Source organism: Pituophis catenifer, unplaced genomic scaffold (assembly GCF_029215685.1).
Source record: "Pituophis catenifer annectens isolate HBS135680 unplaced genomic scaffold, rPitCat1.0.hap2 SCAF_1, whole genome shotgun sequence".
In the NCBI taxonomy this organism is placed as follows: Eukaryota; Metazoa; Chordata; class Lepidosauria; order Squamata; family Colubridae; genus Pituophis; species Pituophis catenifer.
Genome location: NW_027256881.1, coordinates 55,819,501 through 55,844,309, shown reverse-complemented (window position 1 = coordinate 55,844,309; position 24,809 = coordinate 55,819,501). Strand labels below are relative to the sequence as shown.

Below are 24,809 nucleotides of genomic sequence, written 5' to 3'. Positions count from 1 at the left end.
ACCTGCTAAGATGGCGGCTCCCACAGACGAGAGAATTGCGGCGGAGGATTTTAAGAAGCCGATTTTGCCCCCGCCGTTGCCTCTTTCTCTCGCGCGAGGAAAGGCAGCTGAGGGGGAGGCTCCTAAGCGCCCCCACGGCCCTGAGGTGGGCCCCTGTCCCCCTGTCCTTCCAGAGTATCAGGAGCCGCCGTGGGGAGGTTGCCCCTCCGAAGAGGATTCCTCCGGCTACAGCCTGGAGACGGTAAAAGGCGGCGCGGTGCTTGACCGCGTTAGCCTCGCCGGTCGGAGCCGGCTCCTGGTAGGCCGCGCGCCGGGCTGCGACCTTTCCTTGGCTCATCCGTGCGTGTCGCGGCACCACGCCGTGATTCAGTGCCGGCCGCCACGGGATTCCGCGGAAGGGGAAGAGCCACCGGCGTCGGAGAGCCCCGAACCCGGCCTGTATGTCTACGACCTGGACAGCGCCCACGGCACCTTCCTCAACAAAGCGAGGGTCCCTCCCCGCACCTACTGTCGCGTCCGAGTGGGTCACGTCTTGCGTTTTGGGGGCAGCAGCCGCCTCTTCATCTTGCAGGTGAGTGAAGGAGTCCATATGCAGGTGACTCAAATATTGCTCCTTATTAAAAGGGGGGGAGGGATATTATCCCATGGAAATGTTGCCCAGGATTTGATAGCTGTCTCTAAATTTAGCCCTTTAAACTACTCTTTTTAATTCTAGAGGCAGTTCAGAGGCAGATTTCCACGTGTTATGTTGTACATTATTTTTAAATGTATGCCATTTTTTGTTTATATCAGCTACGTTTTTTCTTCCACGTTTATTTTGCCTTCACGATGTGTGGCTTCCAAAGGTAATAAGATATCTGGCACTTGATTCTATCCATGCCCGATACTGGGATGTAATATAGATGTTTTTTTGCTTTGGGGAGGAGGGGTTAGTTTTTGCTTTTGTTTTGTTTTGGTGCCTTCAAGTCAGTATTGACTCCTGGCAACTCTCTAGACCAGTGGTTCTCAACCTTCCTAATGCCGCGACCCTTTAATACAGTTCCTCATGTTGTGGTGACCCCCAACCAGGGGTGGGTTCTAAATTTCTTTTACTACTGGTTCTGTGGGCGTGGCTTATTTTGTGGGCGTGGCTTGGAGGTCATGTGACCGAGTGGGCGTGGCTAGCTGGTCATGTGACCGGGTGGCCATGGCTATGTGTATAGGGACTACTCAGAGGGCTGAAAAAAAGTCATTTCTGACAGGTCCTCACACTTTTGACTGGTCCTCACACTTATGACCATCCTCACATTTATGCCTGTGCAGCATTCTTAACAACCATGTCACTCATTTCACAACTGCTTCTCTTCAACATGGTATAAGATAGGGCAAAAAACGTAAAATGTGAGGACAGTCGTAAATTCGAGGACTGGTCAAAAGTGCGAGGACCAGTCAAAAATAACTTTTTCAGCCCTCTGAGTAGTCCCTGTGCACAAAAGGACTACCCAGAGGGCTGAAAAATGTGATTTCTGACAGGTCCTCGCACTTTTGACCGGTCTTCGCAGTTATGACTGGTCATCATTTATGCCCATTGTAGCATTCTTAACAACCATGTCACTCATTTCACAACTGCTTCTCTTCACCATGGTGACAAGATAGGGCAAAAACGTAAAATGTGAGGACAGTCGTAAGTTCGAGGACTGGTCAAAAGTGCGAGGACCAGTCAAAAATAACTTTTTCAGCCCTCTGAGTAGTCCATATGCATAAAAGGATACAGCAATAGAGAGGGATGAAGGAAGGGAAGGGAAATTAGAATAGGAGTGAAGGTAAGAGAGGGAGGAAGAGAGGAGGAGAAGGAGAAAGAGGAAGTAGGGAGAAGAAGAAGAGGGGGGGAAGAGAAAGTAAGTAAGAAAGAAAAGACAAAGGTGGTAGGTTTGAGGAGAAAGATTGCTGTACAATAAAAAAGATGAAAGGGAAGAAAGCCAACCCCAAACAAATATAAAGATATTAAGATAAAGAATTAATTGTTAAACTTTAAAGAATAAAAGAGAACAAATAGCAATAAATAGCAATAATTAGAAACACACATACAAACATACAACATATTTTCTTTGAACAGAGTATTTGGCCGGTCCACAAATTTAAACAGTTGTAGGAGGTTAGCAGCCACCCCTTTCCTAGAAGAATGAAATATTTTGGGAAATATTAAAAAGGCAGAATATTATATTTCCCTGGATGAGAAATGGAGAAGCATATTTTACAGACAAAGCAGCTCCCACCTTCCTGCCCCCCACCCTTTGTTAATGGGCCAGAGGCAGAAAGTCAATCCTTTGTCAAAGGACATTTGCAACACAATAGCAACAGAAACTAACACAATGGGCCCCATCAAGCCATGAGATCCTGTCCACTATTAAAAAAATCTTTCCAAACAGTCTCCATGTTTCCAGTGTCTTTTTCCCCACTTGGAGCAGAACCCAGAAGGATATTTCTTCCAACACAATATTTAGTCATTTCAATTAAATTTACAATTTCTATATTTCCTTTTTACCATATTTATTCCTCAACTATTTTTTTAAAAAAAAACAATATTACCCTTCATCCTCATCTCTAATCTTAATCAAATTCAATTTTTCCCTTCTATTCTATATTATACCCCTTTGCATTGTCATCTATTTTTATATCCATCCTCACATTGGTTAATTATGTAATACAGTTGTTTAATACAAATTCAACATTTTAATATAAATCAATTAGTTATATAACTATCTTTTTTGTATATTTATCAATATGAACATGAATATTCCAATTATTTCCATGCAATCCAATTTCTTACAAATCAATTAATTATACTTACCAATAATAATAAACCAAATAATTTCCCCCATATATTCCTCCAAACCACAACTTAACCATTTCTGCTTTCAACACAATATACAATTAATAGTATCTCAATTATTACAATTCCCTAGTTAAATAGAGCTTTTTTTCTTTTGTGTTTTAAAATCTTCTTGCCCTAAATTTCCCATTGTTTGCAGTTTTGTACCTACCTTTTTTGGTGAGGAAAAAGAAAGAAGAAAAGAAAAAGAAACCTCTCTGCCTCATTTTGTCACGTTGCAGCTAAGACCCTGCTTTCGCTTTCTCTTTTCAGTATAGCTAGGGGGAAAAAAACTTGCTCCAGGAATTTACCTCTTTGCAGCTAGCTCTTTGAAGCCCCGCGGCAAGAATTTAAAGTTTTTTTCCCTCTAGCCACCAGCTGGGACTCCGGAGCAGCAATAGATTGGGAGTGGGTGGGGTAAGCGAACGGTGACGGGCGATCCAGCAGAGGCAGAGGGTGAGTGAAGGCGGGGGGGGGGGGCGAGAGAGGGCTTTGGCGACCCCTGGGAAATGGCCGTTCGACCCCCAAAGGGGTCGCGACCCCCAGGTTGAGAACCGCTGCTCTAGACAAACTCCTACAGTTTTCGTGGCAAAATATTTTGGTTTGCCAATGACTGCTTGCTAGGACTGAGAGAGAATGACTGGCCCACGTCACACAATTGGCTTTGTGCTTAAGGCAGGACAAGAATTCAGAGTCTCTTGCTTTCTAGACTGGTGCCTACCAGACTGACTTTTTATAGTATTTGAGACAATAGGAAAAACGAGCAAAATAAGACATACCAAAGTGCTTGTGTATATTGTCAGCTGTTGTACATACAGTAGAGTATATTATATACAATACAGTATGTATATAGTACAGTATGTTCAGTACATTACAGTATATTACAATAGATTTTATATTTTGAAGAGTGCCTGCCTATTTTCCTTGAAGATTTGTATTAAACATGAGAAAGGGCTAGATAGTTTTTTCATTATTGCATATTTTTTTAAAGAAAATAGAAACATGATGGCAGAAAAAGACCTAGTGGTCCATCCAATCTTCCCTTTTAGTTTTTGTTTTCTTTTTAATTTATCAGTTTATTATTTTTAATTATTTTATATTTCACTTATTTTTTATTTTGGGGGAGATCAGAGTCTTACATAAATATACAGTTTAAACAATACAAAATTGTCTCGTGAACAATGTCAAAAAGCAGATAGAAAATATGGAAAGATTACATTTTTAATGTTAGAATAAATATGCTGATTGAATATGCTATTTGCATATTACAAAGCTCTTTTGATAGTTTTTATTTTTATTTTTTCATTATTCTCATTTGCAACTTGCATCAGACTTTTTCCAGTATTGCAACCACATTTGTCTTCACTGCCTTAAAAAAATGTCTGGTAGCTTTAGCATGAATGTGATTAGAATAAGTAAGATGCTGATTTTTCTGGTGTTATCTTGCCCAGATTTTGTATATAATCACTGAAAGGTAAGACACAATTAATTTAATTGGACTTAATTCTTGACATATAGTTTTTAAATTCATAATTTTAATCCCCAGGGCCCAGAGGAGGATCAAGAGCCAGAATCGGAACTGACTGTAACACAACTGAAAGAACTGCGTAAGCAGCAACAGGCCAAGTTAGAAAAAACTATGCTGGGTGATGATTCTGATGAGGAACATAAGGAAATTGAAATAAAGAAAAGTGAAAATAGTCGGAGTAATTTAAGCTGTTCCTGGGGAATGGGTAAGATTATAATATTTTGTTGCTAGAATCTTCAATGATATGTTTTTGTGGAACTTGTTTTGCATTGATTTGCTGTGTCGCTTTGCAGATGCAATTTGCTTCTAACTTGAGCCCTATTTACTACTTTCCTCAGCTATATTCTACTTGAAGATTTTTACAAATTATTTGTATGAAATGTTGTGACCGGAATAATCTAATATACCCTGTGTTTGTCAGTAATGTGCTAAGAGAAAATGTCTAGATACATGCATTATATTTAATTCTAGAGAAATGGATCTGGGCATGTATGAGCAAGTGCAAGTGGATTCAGAGAATCCACATTTATATCTGTGGTTTGTTGTCATCTTTATATTTCACAATATTCTAAATCATCCTCTAAAGCAAAAAGTTTTTTAGTTCAAATTAAATCTATTTAACATTAAAAATTATCAAAATCATATCAGATGTAAATTGAGCATAGCCTAGATTATATGCAGTCAAATAAGTAACAAGTTTCTTTATCAAGGCTTATAATGGATTTTATTGGATGGTCTGTAGAAACCATGCTAAGAAGAAAATGATCCATTTGAGATAGATAAATTTGCTTAGTTATATATCAGGTTTGAAATATATAAGCTAAAATCATACCATCTTATCTCCCAAATATAAATTATTATTGTAACAAAAATCTACTATAAAGAGATGTATTTTCCTAAAATAGATTTACTTTGATAAATTCATTATGTTCAAATATTTATAAATTTATGTGACTGAATTTATTTGAAATGTTTTTCTAAAACTTTACTGTGTCAAATACTTGAGTCATCTGTCCTTCAAGTAAATTATCTTCTCTAGAGCCCCATGGTGATGGATCATTCAATTTGTAATGGCAAAATTTGGGGGAATCTGAATCTGATATTGTAAATTCTCTTCTCTAGAGCCCCATGATGATGGATCATTCAATTTGTAATGGCAAAATTTTGGGGAATCTGAAACTGATATTGTGCCTGTCCATTAAATCCAGTATAAGAGTGAAAAGTGTTTTTTTTAAACTCATAATAAAAATACTGGTTTTCTATGTTCTTCTGGAGAGGTTTTACAGTATAAAAAGTACTATAGGAGCCCATGTACTCATAAACAAAGTAACCAGTAATGTGCTAAGAGAAAAGGTTCTTTATAAATGCCTCATTAATTAACTAAAGGAAAGAAGAGACTAGGAATAAAAGATGATCTCACTGTGAAGTAATTTCAACAGTGAGATCATTCAAACCCTTGTAATAGAATTAGTACTTTTTAATTATCTAAATGAATTATATTTGAAGTGAGTGATGAAATGCACAGATATCAATAAATAATTTAGATGGCTACACCAAGGAGAAGAGAAGGCAATCTCTCCAAATTAAAAGAACTAAAGTTGGGCAATAAAATGGCAAATAACACATTAAAGCAAAAACTCCTAATATCTGATGACCCATAAGAAAATGTTCTCAGCGTTATGAAAAGCAGCTGGATGAGAATATTATTTTTTCCATAGTTGGAAAAAAGAACTGCATAATAAATCAGGTTCTATGTAAGGAATTATTAAGAAAATGAATCTATAACAAAATTGTCAATGTTATAATGCGGTCAGTCTGTGCATAATATTGTGCAAAAATATTACTGATCAATACTTTAAGGAGAAAACTTTTTAGGATGAAAACCTTTTAGAACAAAAACTTTTAGATGCTGAAAACAGTAGCTAATTCACTTTTCTATGACTAATACATTACAACATTCAGCCCATGAAAAATATCAAGTAATATGATTCACACATGGTCAAAGAAAAGTTAACCTGGAAAAAGTTTTTCTTACCCTTCCTTGTCCTGGAACAATGTAGCCTTAAATGTAGTTATATGATGGGAATAAAAGTACTACTTTACAACACACATATTTAACATTTGGAATTTGTTTCTGGAGAATATGACTAATATCAACATGGGACTAGATAAATGTATGAAATAAAAGGTTGCAATTGTTACCTATCATGGCTATAATTTCTCCTGTATTGAAAGCAATATGTTTCTGAAAATTTATGAAGAGCATGAAGACAAATGCTCTAGTATCTGGTAAAACATGTCTCATCTTTGATTTCTCATAAGCATCTGACTGGCAACTCTGAGAATAGAATGCTAGCCATGCTAGGTTAAGTCAAAGTTTAATGTTCTTATTACCTTGTGAGTCATCTATGATGCCTAATTCTACCTGCATTTATTTTTCAGGGGAAGATGCAGAGGAAGAAGAGGGTGAAGAAAATCCAATTGCTATTGAGTTTCAAGAGGATCAAGAAGCCTTTTATTTGAAAGATCCCAAAAAGGCATTGCAAGGGTTTTTTGATAGAGAAGGTGTGTCAAACTTGACTCGACTCCATAGTGGGAAAATCCCAGAACTGACTTTGCTTCTGCTTTGCCTAGATGGATCTTTCAATAAAGCTACTTTTGGTCATCCTAAAGAGCCAGAGGTTTCTTTTGTTGAATGTTGCAAATGGGACAGTTGACAAGGTGCTAGCCAAAAATACCCAATGCATTTGTTTGTTTCTAGTGTTCAAAAGAATAACTTATTTCTGCCATTTTGAGACTGCCTATTTAATTTACAACATATTTAAATATCATTTTATGCCATTAAAACACAATAACTAACAAACCAGCAACATATGTTGAATCTCTGCAGGCTAGTAGACTCGTAGAATCAGAAAGGACTTTACAGGTCATCTGATCCAGCCCTATTGCTTAGTGCAAGATCTGCTAAAGCATTTCAGACAACTTACTATCCAACCTCTGTTGGAAGCCTTCCGTCCTCCTACATGAAGAGAAATAAGGCTGCTAAATTTTTAATCCCCAAATTGTGTTTTTTTTAAACTAACCTGAGAAATAAATTGTTTCCACTGTTTAACAGTGGAGTTAAACAACAGCCTGGCCACACCTATATGCACTTACTGTTACTAACTTCTTTTTAGAAGCAATTATTATGAAATGTATTGCAGGTGTCTAATTAGATTGTTTTAGGACATTTAATAGTAACTAGGTTTATGGTTTTCAAGAAATGATGCAGCTGATTGACTAACAAATTGTATGAAGGTACGTTTAACTTCTAAGAGCAAGGTTGAAATAAGGAACGCTTTTTGTGAAAGCACATGGAGCTCCACAAAGCTGCATTTCTACTTAGTAAAAACATGTCATTAGTACTATGGTAGATCATGTTTTCAGTCATTTGCCAAATAATGTCACATCCAGCATTACTTGACACAGATATATGTGTGGACCAAATTAGTAAAGTGAAGACTTTGGGTGTCATCTGCATATTGGTGATGCTGAAGACCTAAGGAGCAAGTGAGGAGAGCAAGAAGAAATTGCTTGCATAGTGTTGGATGTACTAATTGATAAATGAATCCAAATTAAACATAGCAATTCATTTCAGATGAAATTGTATGCAGAGCTAGTGACATTTAACAACCAGCTAACTACTAAAAGACTTCAAATGATTAATGTTTCAGTCAATTTGGAAGTTCCAATATGGTTTAATCCATTTAATTAAATTAAGTTTACAACAGTAATAAAATATTGATTAATATAAATATTAAAAAGCTGTCTTTTAAAACCAATAATTTGATTCCCCTTTCCCTTTTTATTTAGGTGAAGAATTGGAATATGAATTTGATTCTCATGGAACAGGCACCTGGCTTTGTAGGGTGAAGTATGTATGTATGTTATGCAACAATTTTGTGTATATTCATTCAATTAGACAGGCTTCAAAAGATTTTATGTCACTTATTTCCAGATATGGATTGATATCTAAAATGGATTTATTTATTTTTTTGCAGGTGTGGGAGTTGATAGTTTATTTTGTTTGTTTGTTTTCTGGCTGGTGTTGGTTAGTGGGGGGGGGGGCATTGCCTTTTTTTTGTTTGTTTGTTTGTCTATTACATCTGTGCCACTGAGATTTTTACTATTATATCTAGAATGGAAAACTAATTTGAAATAACTAAACACCTTGCCTTTAAAATAACAGGAAAACACTTTGCTTAAGCCAATTTTAAAATGTTTGATTTAAAAAATAAATCAGAGGAATTGACTGAACTGTTGATTTTGCTTTATACTTTCACCCCATTAAATTGGATAGGCTGCCTATAGATGATGCCTCAGGAAAACAGCTTGTGGCAGAAGCTATTCATTCAGGGAAGAAAAAAGAAGCAATGATCCAGTGTGCATTGGAAGCCTGCAGAATATTGGATGCTAGGGGTGTGTTGCGACAAGAGGCAGGTAAGTTATGTGGCCAGATTTTTTTCTCAGCAGAAATCTTCATGCAGCAGTATTGTTATCAAGAACGTTTATAAATGTATGCCTATCGTACTTGCAGTATGGCTAAATGTAGTTTACTGTGGAATCCTTGGTGCTTTTTGAGCTTCGTTGTTTTCTTGTGGACATAATATCATCAGTCTGAATGTAGTCATTGTTTAAAAAGATTTTTTATCTCACCATTTGATAAGGAGGTCTAAACAAGGGTTGATTGAAAAATAAGCCTTGTGTATCAATAACTGCAGTTTAAATATGGATATTGTAATAAATGAAGTAGGAAAATAATCCTTGAATCAGCTCTTTTGTTCCCTGTAAATATTTTACTTCTTCATATAATAACCACATTTGCTGGCAAAGGACAAGCTTCTTAAAGCTTTGTTTCTTCAGCCAGATCCTGACAAGTGTTTGCCTCTTGGGTGACTCATATTATTAACACAACCTTCGCCTTAAATATGTGTTCTGTAGTGAATTTCATTTAGAAGAATTCCTTCAGCAGTCAGAAAGTAATCAATGCATAGTGACAAGTACTGACTGCAAGCTTCCATTTCACAAACAATAGCAACACAGCCTTTCCTCATACCAACTTACAGCTCACTGAAGTGGAAGAACAGATCTCAGACAACATGTTGGAACGTGGTTTCCCAAACTGAAGTATAGCTACCTTGACAATTTATAGACAGAATTTAGGGAAGATGTGAAGAACTGTTTACTTGTACATTGTTACAATCCTCCTGACTCAAAGTTTTATTGTATTGTTTTCATTGTTCATTTCTATACATTTTGTTGCTTGGGTATTTAGGGGAGGTGTGTACATTAAGTTTACACAAAAAGGTGTGATGACAAAAAGTTCAGGAATCACTATGTTAGAGCTTCAAGTATATCAGTACTGCCATCTTTTGGCAAGTTACAACATTAGAGTCATTCAATCCTCATATATATTGCTTATATTTGTTATTTTCATCACAAATATGTGATGTTATATGACATGCTTTTTTAAAAAAAAATGTGTGAAATCTATGTGTGGATTATTAGCCTTCATTTATTTGTATTTTGTTTCTTTTGTCAGTATTTTATTTGCTAATATATCTGTGGATTATTCGTAAACCATCCAGAATTATGCAGGTGAGATAGGCAATGTAGAAATTTGATAAATAAATAAAAATATAAATACTTTTCCCCTAGTGTCCCGGAAAAGAAAAGCAAAGAATTGGGAAGAAGAAGACTTCTACGATAGTGATGATGACATATTCCTTGATCGGACAGGAGTTATTGAACAGAAACGACTCAATAGAATGAAGAAAGCTGGAAAGATAGATGAAAAACCAGAAACACATGATTCATTGGTAAGAGCAAATTAAGCCAGTGATCAGCTTTGTTAGACTTGCTGTTAAAAAAAGAAATGATAGTATAAAATTATTTTATTTAAATACCATTCATGCCTAGGGTTGTGGCTACATTAGATGATTTTTTTTCTTAAGAAAAGTTGTGTAACTTAAGATAGTTTGAATATATGATTATATAAAATTATTTTATTCAAATAACATTCATGCTTTGAAGTATCTTGACATGCTACGGAATTAAGACACCTAAAACCATATTGTCATGAAATTTGAGAGACAAAATAGAATTACTAACAAAATTACAAAAAAAAATGCCTTATTAAACTAAAACCAAAAAAAGGTTTTAGTTTGCCTTATACATCAGAGCAAAAAGGTTTCATCACTATTGAATGAAAATAATATGATAGCATCATAGATGCATATTTTCCTGACTTATTTTATGTATTTATAAAAGCTATTTTCGTACAGCTTATTTTGAATATCTCAAAATGATTTACAGTAATTATAAAAATGTATAGTAAAAACAAGAGAAAACAGGACAGCAGAGTAAAAATGAATACAGATAGTAAAAAGAAGAAATGCATGGGAAGAAAGATTTAACTCTGGGGAAGAACAACATAAAAATGAGTTTTGAAAAGAAAGATAAAGCAAATCAGTACTGAGGTCTGACTTACCATGGGTATCTTATCTATAGGTTGCAAAACTACATGCAGCTGAGAGAGAGCTCTCTGAGATAGCAGAGAAGCTGAAATCTTCAAGGACAAGTAAGACACTAAGTTTCCATTAAAATTGGGAAAATCTCATAGGAACATATCATTTTATATATGAGAGCAGGCTGTCTTACACAGATTCCTAAACAATTAAAAATGGAGTAAAACCTAAATGAGACTAGCCACATGGATCATAGAAAGTATTATTTTTACATTGTAAGCTGCCCAGAGTCGCTTTAAAACGAGAGGGCCAGCAAATGCATTTCTAAAAAAATAAATAAAATCGTTTTGAAGTCATTCCTTCAGTAATATATTTATGCATCATGCAGAGTCAAATTGTAGAATATGATTAGTTAATGTACAAACGTTGAAAGAATTTTTTATTGCCACCAGTCTGTAATAGTGCAAGTTTATTTTCGTGGACTTAGCTGACTCAGCAATAACCAGATAAAAAAGATCATTGATTTCATCGTGTCATGTTTTTTGGTCTCTGGGACCTTTCTAAAGGCTCACAAGGTAGAGGGAGACATACGTTGCATGTGTCAAGTGTTTCAACAGACGAAGCATGCTTCATTGACCCCACATGGTGAGATTGTTTCATTAATGGGACATGGAGCACACCAGCCATATCAGATCTTATAGAATGGGCAGAGATAAATAGAGCTAAATTGTAGAGAATAAGGAAGATGAACATTATCTAGGATCCATTATTTAAGCAAAAAGTCTGAGGCACTTTTTAAGTTTAGAATATCAGATAACATTTGTAAGTGACTCAGACTGACACCTTAATTGACTGAAGTATGTATAAGAAGGAAGAGGAACTACAACACATACTCGCACTGTCATGCAGTCTTCAAAGGCAGCCCCAAAATAGTCCAATCAATAGGTAACTATAGCATGAGTAATTATAAAAGGACCCTCTGATCCAGAAGAGGGGCAGTTGTAGCATAAAGTGAATTTGTGTAAAGGCTGTCTTAGCCATAGCTGCCATCTATTCTTCCAGCAGCAACTCGAGTTTAAGACAGCTCACAAATTTCCCATTGCTTCTGTCTGAGTTAGCATAACCCCATCCAAAACTAATAATGATAGATTTCTCCGAATAAATAGCCTCCAAATCTACATTCTTTCACTTGGAGTGAACTGAAGGCTGTTTGTCCCCATCCAGACTTCCACAGCCTGTAGATTCTATGACAGAATCTTGACCTGTTAGTGTGGGCATTGAATATTTGAAATAATCCTGTTTTCAAAGGAAATTACAATCCCTGAATCAGAGCAAATATTCTCTTATTTTCTGAGAGGAAGGTTCTCTTACTGGTGTGAGAATTCTTGGATTTTTATAACACTTTTAAAAATTTTTAAGTAGGATAGTATATAGGGGACAATGCAATTCAAAGTATATCAACATTGAAGTTAATAATATTGTTTTCTTTTATACATAACTATATATTCATATTTTACAAATTGAAATTATATTTTAAAACGCATATTAGAAATAGGATTACAGTATATTTCTTTTGAAAGAAGATACAATCATATGACGGTGAGATTGAGAAATCAGTTATTGGGAATCAGTCTTAAATATGACTTTGTTGTTTCAGTTTTTGTGTGAATTAATATGGAGATACATCTAGCCATTATCTTAGCTATGTTTTGTGACGTATAAACCATAAGATGCTTATTTGCATTAGATTTAAAATTTAACATGTACTGTGATTTTACAAAGCCACAGTAAAACATTTGTTTTTGCATAGGACAGGTTGGTTTTAGAATTTCCTTTGTTTAAAAAATAGTAATTTGATTAAATAAATCAATATTGTTTTAATCTTTAAATGGGAAGGAAAAGGGAAAATATTGCCACAAAAACTGTTATAAGAATAATTGGATACCAAAATGCATTGAAACACTGTAGGCTTTTTGCAGATATTCTCTCTATTATTTATTTATTTATTTACATATATATTTGAATCTGTATGTTTTAATATATAATTTCCCATAGCACAAACCCATTCAGCAACTCAGGATTCACTGGATGAATTCATGACAGAAATCAAGTCAGGGTGTTCGGTAGACAGTGTGACACGTAAAAAACTTCATTTGAGAACCTTTGAACTGAGGAAGGAACAGCAGCGATTGAAAGGATTAATTAAGATTGTTACCCCAGCATCCATGCCAGAGCTAAAGTCCCAGTGAGTTTGATTACAGAGCACTAATCACTTTGACTTTTCCTTTTATTTTAAATAAATATATAAATCTTTGATATGGCCCAAGGGCTAATTAGTAAAGTAAAATATGTAATATACTGTACTTTAACCATTAAGTGCACTTGTAATGGAATACAGGTTATATTTGAATTTAAAATATTCTGGCTTCAATTTAGATTATGGTTTGAATTAATTATGGATAGTGTGGGCACCATTGTAATGTGTAATAACCCTGAGAATTGCAAGAGACACACAAGTTCATGCTTGAGATAAGAAATGGACTGTTGTGTGAACCGGCCTTGATTGGTTGCATTGGGTTCCCGTTAGTCATATAAACCTGTACTGCATGAAGCCAGCCTCAGTAGAGTTGTGTAGGACTCTGTTTGTAGGTTATCTGTATGAGTAAACTTTGTCCTTCAATATCTGATGTTAATTTTTTGATATATTTCATTTTTTTAATTTATTTATTTTCCATAGGCTTCAAAGTCAAAATCTGGAATCTCAAAGTAAGCCCAAAAAGCTAACTTTACCCCTATTTGGTGCCATGAAAGGGGGAAGCAAATTCAGACTAAAAACAGGGACCGTAGGGGTAAGTAAGAAGAAGAAAAGGCAGTGGGTTTTAATTTTGCATTGTAGAATTTGTCCAAATACACAATACTGTGACAGTATTTGGGAAAAGCTGCCACAGGATTTCAGAATTTGCATCTCACATGTTTATTATAGGAATTATATATTTTCTGAAATAAACATTAGATCATTAACTTCTTATTCCTAGACATATGTATTGTCCCCTCAGAACGGGCTCGCAATTTGGGTGTCCTCCTAGACTCACAGCTAAGATTAGAGCAACATCTGACAGTTGTGGCTAGGGGGACCTTTGCACAGGTTCGCCTGGTGCACCAATTGCGACCCTACTTGGATCGGGAGGCTCTCCTCACAGTCACTCATGCCCTTGTCACCTCACGGTTAGATTATTGCAACACGCTCTACATGGGGCTACCTTTGAAAAGTGTTCGGAGACTACAGTTGGTTCAGAATGCAGCCACGTGAGCTATCGTGGGTGCACCTAGATACACCCATATTACACCAATTCTCCACGAGCTGCACTGGCTCCCTATTGGTCTCCGTGCACAATTCAAGGTGTTGGTTATTACCTTTAAAGCCCTACATGGCTCAGGGCCAGGTTATCTTCGAGACCGCCTTCTACCACATAGCTCCCAACAACCGGTAAAATCCCACAGAGTTGGTCTCCTCCGGGTCCCGTCAGCTAAACAATTCCGGATGGTGGGCCTGCGGTGGAGGGCCTTCTCTGTGGCTGCCCCAGCTCTCTGGAACCAGTTACCTCCTGAGGTCCAGACCACCCCCACCCTATTGGCCTTCCGAAAAGCGGTGAAGACCTGGCTTTTCGGCAGGCCTGGGGCCGTTGATCTCGCTGTTGCGATCTTGTGAGATCCGGCCATGAATGGTGTGAATGGTTTTTAATGTTTTAATTTTTAAATCTTTTTATAATGGTTTTTTAAATATATTGTAAGCTGTCCTGAATCTTCAGAGAAAGGCGGCATATAAATTGAACAAACAAACAAACAAATAAATAAATAAGTATAAGATCAGCTTTTAATGTACCTTTTCCAATTTTCCTTATTTCTCAATGTCAATTGAAAAACAATTTTTACTGTATTTTCTGTTTATGATATAGAAGCTGCCCATGAAACGTCCAGATATACCAGTAAACCTATTAAAGATGAAAGATGAGGGGCCAGAAGAGGAGGAAGAAGAGGAGGAGGAGGAGGAAGATGATGTAAACAGCAGTGTAAATCAAAGCTCACAGAACACAAAGATGGAAATGGTTAAAGGTGGGAATCTCCTCTCCAGTTCTTATTCACCCAGAAGTCAAAGTATGGAATTCCTTAATGATGATTAATTATACTGTTTTTTTTAAATATTCATTCAACTTGCACATATTTTAATTAGTTGGAACTTAATAAAGTGAATATGAAGATTTAGTCATTTATTAGCAATTGTATTTACTTCTGGTTTCCTCAACACAGTAAATTTTCAATTTAATCTACTAATAGGGTAGAAAGGATGTCAACCTTGGAGGGAGAGGTTGAGCACCAAAACACATGAGATCCATCTGCTTCCCTCTTCCACAGTCAGAGGACTGTGACACCCATTGCACAGGTGGTAGCACTGAAACTATTGTTGAGAGCGACTACATTGTGAAGTCATTGCAGCCATGCAGTGCCTGGCCCCATTGGGGCGATAGAGGAACATCTCACTGGGCTGCCATCTTCCATATCCAACATTTCCATTATCTAAGCCTCTTTTCAGCAAAGTCCATTATTTCTCAATATTTAGAAGGTGTTCGGCTTCATAAGCTCCAAAGATTGGTAAGGTGTTAAATGGGCTAAACTGAGAAAGAAGGACTCAGAATCCTATTGACCACTGCAATGCAGTGGCTATGTGAAAGATGCACAATTCTCATATTGCCCAGTATTTTTTTAAAAAATTTAATTTTAAACTTTATATTCTGTATTATCAACCCAATGTGATTACAAAATAGCATAATTATAAATTTAATACAAAAACATTACCTAATAGTGGTGTAGGAGGGAAACTTAAATCAGTCAGTAGTAAAAACAACTAATATAAAAAATAAAGAAAAGGCCTGCAAAAATAGAAGTTTAACCTATCACCAAAAAGATTGTAGCACTGATCTTAGGCAAGCTTTCTGTTACAGGGCAATTGAAAATAAACCATCCTTGCTCTTGAGGAAGTTTAATGCTTAATTTTCTCATACAGAACCAGAAATAATACCTTTTCCAATTAATACCCAGGCAGGTTGGTATCAGAAGACTATTGTATCTACATTATTTGAGGCCACACATTCTTTGGAGCTTGAAAGGAAAGAACTGATATCATGAGTTGGTCTCAGTTGTATCTTTTTCAAAACTAGCACAGCTCTGCCCAGTCTAGGATGCAGTGTCTGTAACAGCTTGAGTTACGCATTAGCTTTTTGATACACTTTGTTTATTAGTGGCCAGAGAGAAGGGCTATCAGAAGAAGCAACATGGTGGTCACTTCATCACAATCAAAACATGCAGTAGATGTATTGAGCATACATACACAATAAGGCAATGTTCATTCTTATTTGACATCCCCATTCTTTAAAAAAAATTCATAAGTTTAATATTTTTATCTTTATACAATCTGATTTCTTCTTCACATTTTAAGGCTCCCTGTTTTTATTTGTCTGGAGATCACTGAATTGCTCTTATATCTTGCTATATTTTGCAATATCATTGCTGTGTATAGTGGAAAAGCTGCTTTAATTAGATAAAACACTATTTTTAAAGGAATGAAAAAGTGTAGAAGTTACTATTTCTGTTCCTAATCAATTAAATTTCTGGGGTCCACTTGTGTTTTTATAGGACTTAAGTCTCAGTCTGAGTCTTCAAGCAAGCATACAAGCCCATTAGCTCATAATTCCCCAGTGAATGAAATGCAGATAAAACTAGAAGGTAAGCTGTTTTATCCAGCACTTTGTTTCTAAACAATCTGGGTTATGAATGCCAGGACAAAATGATAATTTCATTGATATTGAAACAAATTATATTTCACAATCGGTGAAGATAATAGTTGTTGGCTCTTAGGAAGAACACTTTTTCTAGTTCAAAATGAAGGAAAGTATTTTAAACAATATTTTGCATTCAATATTACACTGCAAACTTTAGAATGAAAATAAAGGGGATAGCTTCCAGGGTTCGAGGCCTGGGCTATACTTTCAGCCTCTCCAGATCTCTGATGCATATCAATCTCAGCCACTTGAAGTTGTTTCCCAGTCAGCTGAAGGGCTGTTAGAAAAATTCAGGAGCCTCAAACCAGTCATGCTGAGCCTTGCTGAAACTTTTTTATTCACCCTGCAAATCTAGAGAGATCTTGGACTTTGAATGCTCAGCTTATCTCTATAAAGGGTCAGTTCTTGTAAAAGCATTAATTTAGAAACTCAAGCTTTTTCAGAAGAATGAAGAGAAAAAACAATAGTAAATGGTGCTTTAGTGTTGGATTATTTCCAGTAGGAGTGGAATACACAAACAGGTGAAGAACTACTTTACCTTTACTAAGGAAAATATATTTCAGATAAAATATTAGAAATTAGAAATGTTAATAATACTTCACCTAAGATATATTACAAAGGCAGTATGACAGTCCTACTGATATAAACATTGCAGAGATATCTGCATTCTGTTTTGTCAGATGAGACACAGTGCTTTATTTTAACAACTCCCTATGTGTTGTTCTTAGAGAAAGAATTTATTTACTTCGAAAATAACTAAAAAATTAAGAACTACTATCATAAACTTCATTTTTCCAACTATTTACTTTACTAGCATCTGAGATGCCAACAGAAAAGCCAAAGAACCAGAAAGATAGCAATAAACCTAAGGTGAGTTGGAAGAACATAATTTTTTGTTTGTTTGTTACATAGATTTATATAGTGGTCTACCTTGAATAAATTACTGTGGACAACTTACAGCATTAAGATAATAAAAAACATTTAAAAATATAAAAACCACAGCAGTTGAGACTCACAAAAAACAACAACAATCAACATAACCAGGAGACTCCCAGCAGTTTGAATTGTATCTGGAAGCACACTGATAGCCAGTGCAAATCATGCAGCAGTGGTGTTCCAGGTACCCAAAAATAGACACCACTAACCGCCACCCATTCTACATCAGCTGCAGCTACTGAAAGCTCTTCAAATGGCTCTTGTAGAGCACATGGCAGTAGCCCAGTCTAGAAGTCACAAGGCATGACTTCAATCCAGTGCATAACCCAAAGCTGGGTAAAAGCTCTCATAGACTCTCAATTGTCACTGTTCCTTGAGCAAGATCTCTGAGCCCCAGATCGCATACCAGTTTAGTCTGAGGCAGTGCAATCCAATCCAGATAATCATGATTATAGTTTAGGATAACAGATGTTTAATACTCTTTCCATGTTTGGGACTGGGAATTTGGAGGGGGGGAGATGTTCCCGTATGAATTAGAAGAATTGCTTGGTAAGGGAATTTGAGCACAATTGTCTCCTTGTCTCAGCCTGATCCTGTATTGCTCTTGGAAGGACAACTTTTATACTTATCAAAAGGAGATACTTCTTAATATTTTGGGAATAGTAGCTTTCCTCACAAACATTACAACAGTTTATATAAAAGGATTATAATTCAAATATTGGTTTCCATTGAACCAGCAGTGATTAAAATATCTCACCTAATCATCCTTGGTAGTGCAGTAGAGTTAATGATAGAGAAATTATGTGCAGCTGTTTTACCATCTGCTGTCAATCTTGCTTTGCAAATCTGCTTTAGTGCTTAACTGAATGTTAGCCGGTACTCCATGAGTCAGGAAATACTGCATTTTTTTTCTCTTTCACAAAGCAAAAATAGACTAAAACATAAAACTATTCTCTAGCCCAGCATTAGATATAACAATGCAATGTTTGGGGGTATGTCTGCAAATTATCTTATTTAAAATGTCTTGAGAGAATTTTTGTATTCTTTTCCTGGAATCTTCCAGTAGAAACGATTATTTAAACTATTATTAGCATTTCCCTCAATTTAAATCCAATTTAAAAAAAACCTACATGTTATTTAGTTCTTTCCTCATTTGGTACAAAAAATCCCCCTCATACAGTATAAAGCAAGCCTCGGAGTACAGTCTGACAAAACAGTACTTTGCCCACAAATCATAATTGGAAATGAATTCTAGGCACGTGATGGCTGGCCAAATATATGACTTTGATACTCCAGTTTATATTTTTGCTTTAGGCTCACTCATTCTCAACCTCAGCAATTTTAAAATATGTAACTCTCATAGCTGGCTGGGGAGTTCTGGGAGTTGAAGTCCAGCCTCTTAAAATTTTTGAGGTTGAGAAACACTGCTCTAAATCACAGAAAATATACAAGTTGTGTTCTGTCTATTATTCTACACACAAATACACACACATCCAACTGGTTACACAGCCTGCCAGCAACATTCCACTACCTCTGTCTTATTTTGCCACTGCCACATATTCAAGACTTGTGTACATCTCTTCATACAGGACAGAGTGGTTTGAAGTGACTTTGTTTTTGTTTATTTTAAACCTTGGGATCAACTGCTTTGCGAAGGGATGGGAATCATTATAAGTTGGTGTGTTAACCTGTAACAAGAATTTAAATTATGCAGAACTAATAATTATGTTAGCAAAATTTAACATTTGACAGATTTATTTTATTGATTTGTTTAATGAGCACTAAATTTAAATTTTGCTCCCACTCATTTTTTAAAATGTATTTATGTAATTCTGCCCTTTTTTGCAGCATAATCCCTGGTTTGTCATTCAAGGGCTGGTGTGCTAACAATGGCAATGAAAGTTGTACATACTGGCATATGTTTACAAAAAGCAAATTACTTTCTATCCTACAGATTCAACATTCATTATCCTCAAACTATCCAGATGATGATCCAGATTACTGTGTATGGGTACCACCTGAAGGTAAAGGGAGACTCAGAGTAATTGTGGAACAATGTATATAGTTTATGTATGAACAAAGAAAACTTAGGGACAGGTGTTCTAGTCCCATTTTAATGGCTAATCTTGTGCCAGTCACTCAATCAACTCTTGGAAGGAGGCAATGGCAAACCAATTCTGAAATCTTGCCAAGAAAACTGTAGACTGGAAGACACACACACACATACATACTAAAAAAAAAAAAACCTAACTTATTTGAAGTACAGAGTAAACAAAATACAATCAGAATGGTGCTTGGGGGTCTTTATGCTATAGATTCCTATTTGGTCTTCAAAATGGACTTATGTAAATGCTAACCAAGTATAGACAAAATCAGTGTTCCATGTCTGAATATAATAGGCAGAAGTGGATTTGGTAGAGAATCAAAGCTGCTTCCCTCTGTGTAAAGCCTGGCTCTGCTTTTGCAGGAATGATGCCGTTCAGAGCCTAAAGCATCTTTGACAGTATCAATTATCTTCTGCCCAATGTGCTTCTGGTCCTAGCTGTATTGAAAGCTAGAGTTGAAATAATGGCACAACCTTGCCTATCTTTGTAGGAGATAGAATAGTCCTTTACTGGGCACCATCAAAAACTTCTGAGTAATTTGTTTTTTAGTATTAAAATCACAGAATGTTGTAAGAAGTAAACATATATACACATATTTATTAGGTTTCCTAGCTCCATTTCTCAAATGGCAAATAGTCTGCAAACTCTCTCTATATATTTTGTGTTTCTAACCTGTCAATTTCTAATCAAACAATTTGCTAATACATTTAAAACATTTTATCCTACTCATTAAGAAAATATTCCCTGGATTTAAAGCTAAAACTATATAAACATAAAATACTTAACAAATTTAAAAAGCTATTGAGGTAAAATCATTGAAACAACAGTAATGCAAATTATTTTAAAAAGCATTATAGCAAAAAAAAAAACCCTGCTAAATATTAAAATATTATTTTCTTTTCTCTCTGTTGAGCAGGTCAAAGTGGTGATGGCAGAACACATCTGAATGCTAAATATGGCTACTAAATTATGCTGAAAAGTAAAAAAGTATGGCCAGCAACTGATAACTGGTAAAATATGCCATTGAAATGACAAGCAACAATTTTTGTTCATTTTCTTTAAACAACTGTTTAATGATTCCTGATCCTTACTTAAGGAGGTTTTTCCCCTAGAAGTGAATGTGTGTATAATGTGCATCATAATGTATATAGTGGTGATAATTAAGAATTTACAGGTAACATAGATATAGCAATGTTGGTTTTATAAAAACTTTTTTAAAATGCTTGTTTTTATTTCTTTAACATTATTTCTTGATGTAAAAGGGGTAAAGGAATTAGTAAATTATTTCTTAATGTAACAGAATTAGTTTTAGATTTCTTATTAGTCAATAGTCAATATGTGTGCTAAGGGCTATTTCAATACTCTGATGCTTGGGTTGGTTACCAAAATGTTTTCTGCCTGTCCATGTACATATATTTCCACAAAATACAATTGCCGGGGCCCTCTCCAGGTGGAGCTGCTGAAACTTAGGCTAATTTTTATCCTTCCTTTCTGTTGTAGTCTTTTCTGTAAAGATTCTTTGTTGTTGTTTTTCTTTTGTCCCTCTACAAGAAGGTGAAATACCAACACATTCATATCTTGGCCAGTAGTAGATTAGTATTAATGTGGGTGGGAAAGTGTGTTAATCTTTGGCAGTTCCTGAAAGAATGTTAAACATCTAACACTGGATAGTTGAGAGTTAAAGCTAAGGTATGGAAGTGCAATGAATTAGTACTGAATAGTATATTTGAAATTTTTTGGATGAGCCAGAGAAAAAAGCAATTATCCTTGATCTGGACCAGGTTTTACTTCACAATTTCTGCACTTAGGTTGTATCATGTTCCATATGAGAAAAAAAATAGAAATTGCATTTAAAAGGAAAAAAACAAACTAGAGGCATACAATAATCTTACCTACTATGTAAACATATTAGTTATGAGAATGGAACCAGTTCAGGAGAGGAGAGGGGGAAGCACTGGAAAATGTTTACTAGTTTCAATTTTCTTTTGATGGTAAAATAAAGCCTATAGTTTTGAAGCCTTACATTAATGGATTTACTGTCAAGTAGGAATGTGAGAATTGCACAATTCATAGACTGAAAGGAGTACTGAGTTCATAATTACGGTCCTGAAGTTAGCCTAATTCCATAAATTATGGATGAATGAAAGGATATGTGATTGGGCCTTAGAAATACCCTAAACCCCATATTCTGGGTCCTTTATCTAAGGCATAAGAATCTACTTCCATTTTGATCCATCTGTAACATTCACATACTAATAACCATTTCTCTTATAGCTAAAAGATTTTGAGAGATATTTATTTTACATTTATGCAAAACCCAGCTTTTGGAATTATATGGCCCAGAGGGAAGTTTATTTCTAAGATCTCCAGTGTGGCTCCTTTAAGGATCAGGGTCCCAATAATTTTAATTTTTTTTAAAAATGGAAATGAGCATGCCACAAAGTAAAGTACATTCCTCTGAAATTCCTAGAAAAGAAACGTGGCTAGTGGCAATTCATGCTTTGGGGAGCTTTGCTCATTTCCCTACAAAGTTAAGTTTGGGATATAGGAAATATCCTGGAGGAAATAAATCAAGCAGCAACTTCAGAAGTTGAAAGCAAAATAAATAAAAGTTTTCCTTCTACTAAGTGGGAAGTTTAGACCCGTTTTATCCAATATAGTAGCAGTTTGAAAATAATTAAGCCTCATGAAATCTGTCATTTATGAGGGCTCCTGAAATTTCAAATGTCCAAAATGGTTGGTGATTCCTGGTTTATCAAATATTTCGTCTTGTTTAGAGATAAGCTACCATCTTTCTAGAGCAGAATTAGTAAAATTGTAAAATTATAGGATTTTTTTTTTTAGCCATTGCTGTAATTTAAAATTCTCCAACAGTTGATCCATTTCTGTCACACGTTTGTGACTACTTTAGGGGCGGGAGGGAGGGTATTAAGCTGTGAGTGCTCTCAAAGTTGGCTTTAAAAAAAACCAGATTTTCACTATCGGGCATACCATGTCCAGGCTGCAAAATATGGAAGGCCATAGATGGCAGAAAAATGACTTAGTGATACAGAAGTCCCTCTGCTGCCATATAATGACCACTTAGATTTTTACAACCTAGAAACATGCCAAAGATATCCTTCCAGTGTTCCTCCTATATATTAAATACAAATGATAGGAAATCTTTTTTTAAAAAAAATCCAAGTGATCACTCTTTATTTCTTCCCCTCCCTTTTCTCTCATGCCAGAAGGCACAGAAAGATTTATTAAGGCCTGCACATGGGTGGAAGCTGTGAGGATATTCTAGATAATTCTGTCTGCTGTTCTTTGTTCCACATTACAGAAAGCTCTTGTCTATGTTCTCCTTTAGTCTTGTGTGACATAAACTTGCCTCCGCAAGCCATAATTGTGGCCAGACTCTCTGTGTGACCACAAGAGTTAAATGAAAAGAGGAAATTCCTGATTGCTTATAGTTTAGCTCTGCACAGTTTTACACAGCAGCTTCATACATTAATATGGAAATACAAGCCAGCTGAACGGGGCAGGAATAATAAGGTACAGCACAGTGACTGTGCTGTACCTTATTTAAGGTTAACCTAGTAATAGGGCCAATCCTCAGATTAATCCAGACAGCAATTCCACTGGATCAAACCATACCCAATCATCTCCTCCAGACTTTACTGGACAAAATGTTTCCAAATAATCCAGGAATGTGAAAAATGGTGAATTGGGGTAGCTTGTTATTTAAATCATTATAGAGGCAATTGTGGGAAAGGAGATGCTGCTCAATAGTTGAAAGATTTGAGACTTTTAAAAAATGGGGAAAACCAGCCAAGTGTCTTTTAAGATGGCAGAGTGGATTGGCAAATAAGTCAAAAGTGTCTGCTTAGAAGTGCTTTAAATTTCTAATGTAGATGGTAAATAATTATTCATATTTTATTAAAGTATAAAATACAAATGAAAAGAGTGGAAAATGGGGGAGGGAAAAAGATAAAGGGGTGAAAAAAGAAAGAAAAACATAGATTTCCGACATTTTTAACTCAATAAAATTACATAACAGTCTCAACTTTTTATTTTTACATAATATGTATTAACATTTATATAACAACAAACCTAGCTAATCAACAAAGTCAATGTTTCATTTTTTTTCACCTCAAGCACAAAATCCAGAAGTGGTTTCCAGGTAGAAATAAAGTTGGATGTGTTCGTTTCCTTGATTAGAGCAGTTAATTTAGCCATCTCTGCTAGTCCCGTCAGTATTTCCAGCCATTCATCCATTGTGGAAATCAAAGTATCTTTCCATTTTTGTGCATACTGGTAAAATAATTGTTAAGACCTATTAGACCTATTAATGCTCTGCTATAAAATAAAAGGCTAATCAGCTACTAAATTGGAGTTCTTTTTTTTTTTAAATAGATGATCAGAAGTGTGTGCACGTGAGTGTCTGTATGTGTCTTTGTGGCTGCTTTTTTCCCTCACCCATTTGGGTGGGAAGTTGTTATTTTAGAATCCTTTAAACAACCCATGTGAGTTTTACCCTCATAAATTTTCATCACCCTCTGTTAATAAAATAATCACATATTTTTCTTAAAAACAATTTGGCTTTATTGCTTTGACCTTTACCCAAGTCATGAAAGATTTATTGTTGTCTCCAAATGCATCTTTCCAACCCAGAAAGAAACTTAATTTCTCAAATGCTGTTGTAAAGCTGAAAATGTCAAGTGGGCAACCAAATTGCAGGAAGAAATTCAACAGGCACAATGTAGCATGTGTGCAATTAAACAGTGAAAGGGATAGAATTTCATTGTATACAGAACAAATCCTTTTATCAGCTGGCATCTGATCATCATTTACAAGTTTCGTGGTTAAGTATTTATACACAGTGAACTTATTTCTGCCCTTCCTGCTAAATCTTGGCTGTTTAAAATAAAAAACAGATGCTGGCGAACAACTCTGTTTTTTGTAAACCTATGTTTTGGTGAAAATCTTGATAGGACTCTGTGTAGAAATTGCCTGCATGTGTTTCCATTTTGTAGAAAGTTGTGCTTGAGACCATGTCTATCTTTT

The 24,809-nt window shown here is 35.6% G+C and overlaps 1 protein-coding gene across 1 annotated transcript; it reads left to right on the top strand.

The window, feature by feature from the left end:
- The first annotated feature begins 10 nt into the window (after window positions 1-10).
- SLC4A1AP (solute carrier family 4 member 1 adaptor protein) lies at window positions 11-22,625 on the top strand. The gene is made up of 14 exons (XM_070949770.1): window positions 11-571; window positions 4,398-4,584; window positions 6,822-6,944; window positions 8,232-8,292; window positions 8,719-8,858; window positions 10,077-10,237; window positions 10,929-10,998; window positions 12,941-13,130; window positions 13,623-13,734; window positions 14,842-14,998; window positions 16,577-16,666; window positions 17,537-17,592; window positions 19,613-19,682; window positions 20,680-22,625. The coding sequence occupies exons 1-14, from the start codon at window positions 11-13 to the stop codon at window positions 20,727-20,729; spliced, it is 2,028 nt and encodes a 675-aa protein (XP_070805871.1). The 3' UTR covers window positions 20,730-22,625.
- The last annotated feature ends 2,184 nt before the right edge of the window (window positions 22,626-24,809 follow it).

Coding starts and splice junctions, on each gene's coding strand:
- SLC4A1AP (XM_070949770.1), top strand. CDS start 11: ATGGCGGCTCCCACAGACGAGAGAATTGCGGCGGAGGATTTTAAGAAG. Junction 8,293..8,718: donor ACCTGGCTTTGTAGGGTGAA/GTATGTATGTAT, acceptor TAAATTGGATAG/GCTGCCTATAGATGATGCCT. Junction 14,999..16,576: donor AAAGATGGAAATGGTTAAAG/GTGGGAATCTCC, acceptor GTGTTTTTATAG/GACTTAAGTCTCAGTCTGAG.